The sequence below is a fragment of the Cervus elaphus genome, chromosome 14 (assembly GCF_910594005.1).
Source record: "Cervus elaphus chromosome 14, mCerEla1.1, whole genome shotgun sequence".
Lineage (NCBI taxonomy): Eukaryota > Metazoa > Chordata > Mammalia > Artiodactyla > Cervidae > Cervus > Cervus elaphus.
In genome coordinates, this window is record NC_057828.1 from 8782286 (window position 1) to 8787564 (window position 5279).

A 5279-nucleotide genomic window follows, 5' to 3' on the forward strand; every position below is an offset into this window, starting at 1 on the left:
GACAGCTGAGTAACTATTACATTTTAAAACAAGGAAATTGCTTTAGGTCATACATTAACAAAAAACAGAGACATGTATGATGACCAATAGCACTTGTTATCTATATGTTAATACTACATTAAGAGTTAAAACCTACTTACATAAAACTAGTAAAAGCCTACTTGGCTACAAGTCTCTCCCAAGTGCCTGACCCAGACTGAGCTTTAGGCTTAGTCTTCTGAAAAGAAATGAGATTTATTTTGTCTATTAAAAGTCTAGTTGTCCGGGGCGGGGGAGAAGAGGGAGGGCGGGGGAGGGAGAGGCGACCCGGGAGTCGTTGTGGGCCGCGGGCCAGACCGGTCCCGGGAAGGCGGGAGCCAGGGCCGGGCCGAGGGGCTTGGCGGGCCGTTAGCGGGCCGCGGTGGCTGTAGGGTCTCCTCCCCTGCCGGACTTGCGCGACCCGGCGCTGGGAGCCTCCGGCGCTGTGCCCACCCCGCTCCAGCTCGCGTCTCCCGACTCCAATTAGGTCAGGCTCGGAGTCCCGCGGCCGCGGCTCCGGCCCCCAACGCGCGGCGGCCGCCCGGCTCGCCTTTCTTTCTTCCCTCGCCTTCCTCTCCTCTTGCCTCACCCTCCCCCCTTCTTTCACGTTGCTTGGGTTTTGTTTTTTTTGTTGTTATTTTGTGCTTTAGGGGTTTTGTTCCTCAGCCCGAGCTCATGGGTGTACATTATCATGTTCCTCTTTTGCAGAGCAACCGGACGGCCATGGAGGCCGAAGAGACGATGGAATGCCTTCAGGAGTTCCCTGAACATCATAAAATGATCCTGGACCGATTGAATGAACAGCGAGAGCAGGACCGGTTTACTGACATCACCCTGATTGTCGACGGACACCATTTTAAGGCCCACAAGGCTGTTTTGGCTGCTTGCAGCAAGTTCTTCTATAAATTCTTTCAGGAGTTTACTCAGGAACCTTTGGTGGAGATAGAAGGTGTTAGTAAAATGGCCTTTCGTCATTTGATTGAGTTCACATATACAGCAAAGTTAATGATACAAGGAGAAGAAGCAGCCAATGATGTATGGAAAGCAGCAGAGTTTCTACAGATGCTAGAAGCTATCAAAGCCCTTGAAGTCAGAAACAAAGAAAACTCAGCTCCACTAGAGGAAAATACCACGGGGAAAAATGAAGCAAAAAAAAGAAAGATTGCAGAAACTTCAAATGTTATCACTGAGTCATTGCCATCTGCAGAATCTGAACCTGTTGAAATTGAGGTGGAGATTGCCGAAGGCACAATCGAAGTGGAAGATGAAGGCATCGAAACGTTGGAGGAAGTGGCTTCTGCCAAGCAGTCCATAAAGTACATTCAGAGCACAGGTTCCTCTGATGATTCCGCTCTGGCATTGTTGGCAGATATTACCAGCAAGTACCGCCAAGGCGATAGAAAAGGGCAGATTAAAGATGAAGACGGCTGTGCATCTGACCCCACAAGCAAACAGGAACACATGAAATCACACTCCACTGAGAGTTTCAGGCGTGAAATATGCAATAAAAGGTATCTTCGGGAGAGCGCGTGGAAACAGCACCTCAGTTGTTACCACCTTGAAGAAGGTGGAGTCAGTAAGAAGCAGAGAACTGGGAAAAAAATCCACATATGTCAGTACTGTGAGAAGCAGTTTGACCACTTTGGACATTTTAAAGAGCATCTTCGAAAACATACAGGGAAAAAACACAGCTCAGATTTATTCCTTGACTGTGTCGGTTCCATGTGAAAAACCTTTTGAATGTCCAAATTGTCATGAACGATTTGCTAGGAATAGTACCCTCAAATGTCACTTGACTGCATGCCAAACTGGAGTGGGAGCAAAAAAGGGGAGGAAGAAGCTCTATGAATGTCAGGTCTGTAATAGTGTGTTTAACAGCTGGGACCAGTTCAAAGATCACCTGGTGATACACACTGGAGATAAACCCAACCATTGTACTCTGTGTGACTTGTGGTTTATGCAAGGAAATGAATTAAGGAGGCGTCTCAGTGATACTCATAATATTTCAGAGCGCCTGGTAACTGAAGAAGTTCTTTCAGTAGAAACACGTGTGCAAACTGAACCTGTGACATCAATGACTATTATAGAACAAGTTGGGAAGGTGCATGTGTTACCACTGCTCCAGGTTCAGGTGGATTCAGCACAAGTGACTGTGGAACAGGTCCATCCAGATCTGCTCCAGGACAGCCAAGTGCACGAGTCACACATGAGTGAGCTTCCAGAGCAGGTCCAGGTAAGTTATCTAGAAGTGGGGCGAATTCAGACTGAAGAAGGTACTGAAGTCCATGTAGAGGAGCTGCATGTTGAACGGGTAAATCAGATGCCAGTGGAAGTACAAACTGAGCTTCTAGAAGCAGACTTGGATCAAGTGACCCCTGAAATCATGAACCAAGAGGAGAGAGACCCTACCCAAGCAGATGCTGCTGAGGCTGCTACAGAAGAACACGAAGATGCTGAGGCTTTAGAGACCAAATCAACAGTGGATTCCCAAGCCGAAAAGGCAGGAAATGAGAACAGAATACCTATGCCAGTTTTAGAATGAAATAACAAATGCATATATTTTTAAAGTTATCTGTTGGGTTTTTGAACTGATGATGGGCAGTGTGACTGTGCTTACGCTAACAGACATGTGGACCAAAGTTAAACTCTTTCCTGTTGTGCTGAACTGTTTCTATGGAAGCAGACTGATTTCCCCCCACTTTGCCACAGAGGAGGGATCTTTCCCATAAGTGAATGGGAAGCTTTGAGAAGTATATTTCTGGAAAACTTAAATGGATTATATTCTTATTATATAGTTGCGTACGAATGTATATTTTCATTGTGGTAAGAGTTCTTACTCTCTTTCCCTGGTCATGTCCTTCCTCAAGTTTCCCCCCCCCCCCCCATGTTGTAAAATCAAATGTAAAATCATTAGAATACAAGTTTATGTATTCTAATGCATGTTAGAAAATTTGAATATATAGGAAACAAGGCTGCATGAAGAAAAAAAAAAAAAAGTCTAGTTGTCACTCCTCCAACTACTTCTAATTGGGTCTGTTACCTAAATGGCAGATCATGGGATTGAAATTTTAGTCATACAAGACTCAGATCCAGGACTTGGAGCTCAAATACTTCCAGTTCAAGGTCTATTCTCCAACTGAGGCAGCACTGTGCCCCACTTTGATGGGAAGCTGTTGCCCAGTTCCCTGAATTAGAACTGAGCAGGACTGTGGGGCTCTGGTGCACAGATCCTTTCTGTATCCTCCATTTCTTGTTTGTAGGATATAGGCTTCATTCACTGCTTGACCTTTCCTGAGTTCCAAAGGGCAGTCTCAAACAGTTGCTCATCAGGAAAGGGAGGGGTGCAGAAACAGAGGAGGAGCAGTCAAATGGTGGTACAGACTCGGGGCAGGGTCCTGGTTCCTACTCAAGGAATACACCTAAGAATATCTTTGAGTCCTTCTGTAGAACTGGGCCCACACCCAGGTGGAAGATGGTGACTTCAGGCTGAGTTCAAGATTCTGGTAGCACTGCTCTGTTACCTCACCACCAACAAACCAGGAGAAAGTCACACATCCTGCAGCCGTTACCCCAAATCTTGCCTTCCTTTTCTCGGCTCCTGTTAGCTTTCCCGTTTGACCCCTGTCTGTTTCACCTCCATCTGAATCCAACAGTTTCAGGATAAATTGCTGTTACCAAGAGGGTGAATGCTGGCTTTGGGCACAGAATACCTTGATTTAGATCAGATAGAGAGAGACTTCTGCTCTAGTAGGCTGGGCTACAGCCAGTCTCAGCTGGAAGTAGTCGTAGAAAAAAGAGACGGCCAGCCTAAATCGCAACAGACATCTTGAGTATGACGTCTCTCACTGGGGCGTTGTTAGGGGAAACACTGAAACCACCCACCCAGCCCAGTTAACATAGTAATCATTTGTGTGAATTGTTTTATGACAAGAGGTCCAAGTAAGGAACACAGAGCTAATGAGCCACCACAACCAGAAGAATTCAGGAAAGGTCAAAAGGAGACACCACATGTCCTACTGGTCTCCCAGCATCTATCCTCTTTGGTGGAATCCATCTTGGCTGAACAATCTGTGCGCCACCAGGAAGGGCCCTGAGTCAGAATAATTGGCCAGAGACAACCTGGATATGGCATGGTAACCCTATTCCCATAAAACCTGATAGTGCAAACCATGCAACAGAGCAGTCTTCCTGGGGTCTCTTACCCTCCTGCTCTCCACCCGGGTGCCCCTTCCAAATAAAGTCTCTTGCTTTGTCAGCATGTGTGTCTCCATGGACAATTTATTTCTGATTGTTAGACAAGAGACCCCTTTTAGGCCCTGGAAGGATCTCCCTTCCGGCAACAAAGTGGCTTTGGGAAAGTCTCAAAGGATGGGGGATTGTTGCCAGGGGAACCAAACACGTGATTACAGAGTTTGAACTTTTAGCCCCATCCCCCAACCTTAGGGGAGGGGAGGGAGGCTGGAGATTGAGTTTAGTTACAGTGACCAGTCATTTAATCAATCATGTCTCTGTAGTAAAGCCACCATAAAAACCCCAAAAGGATAGATGGGGTTCAGAGAGCTTGTGTGTTGGTGAACACACACAGATTCCGTGAGAGGCATGGAAGCGCTGTCTCCCTTCCCATGTACACTGCACTATGTATCTTTTCCATCTGGCTGTTCCTGAATTATATCCTTTTTCTAATAAACCAGGAATCTAGTAAGTAGAACATTTTCCTGAGTTCTATGAGCTACTGTAACAAATTAACTGAATTTGAGGAGGGGATCATGGGAACCTTAGATTTATGGCCAGCTGTTCGGAAGCGCTGGGTCTGTGATTGACGTCGAAGGGTGGTGAGAGAGTCAAAGCTTAGAGCCCTTTAAGGAGGAGGGGCACATTCTTGCTCATGCCTTCCTTAGGCCTTGTGCAACAAGGTATCTTGCCCAAGAACTGGCTTTTCTTTAGAAGCTAATGATGACACAGCACAGTGTCTTAGTCATGGAGATGCTTTTCTTGGACTCTATGTTAGTGATTATAATTGTAACAAACCTTGCCTGGGAAGCTGTTTTTCAAGGTTTGTACCCCTGATTTCACAGCAACTGTATATCTCTCCCAGAGATGTTTCCCAGAACTGGTTCTCCCTGGCTGATCTTGTGCTGAAGTTATCTCAGGATGTATGCCTTGGGAAAGGGTCTGGGGAAACTTGTACAGTCTTGACATATTCCTTTTACCTATTCTCAGCAGCCAGTTGAAACGTGTATGATGCCCTGCTTAAACTAGTG

The 5279-nt window shown here is 46.2% G+C and overlaps 1 protein-coding gene across 1 annotated transcript; it reads left to right on the top strand.

Annotated features, from left to right (window-relative positions):
- Positions 1–448: 448 nt before the first annotated feature.
- Positions 449–3428, top strand: LOC122708292 (zinc finger protein 131-like). The gene is made up of 3 exons (XM_043924588.1): positions 449–505; positions 727–1696; positions 1743–3428. The coding sequence occupies exons 2-3, from the start codon at positions 742–744 to the stop codon at positions 2558–2560; spliced, it is 1773 nt and encodes a 590-aa protein (XP_043780523.1). The 5' UTR covers positions 449–505; positions 727–741; the 3' UTR covers positions 2561–3428.
- Positions 3429–5279: the final 1851 nt, after the last annotated feature.

Coding starts and splice junctions, on each gene's coding strand:
- LOC122708292 (XM_043924588.1), top strand. CDS start 742: ATGGAGGCCGAAGAGACGATGGAATGCCTTCAGGAGTTCCCTGAACAT. Junction 1,697..1,742: donor GCATCTTCGAAAACATACAG/GGAAAAAACACA, acceptor TGTCGGTTCCAT/GTGAAAAACCTTTTGAATGT.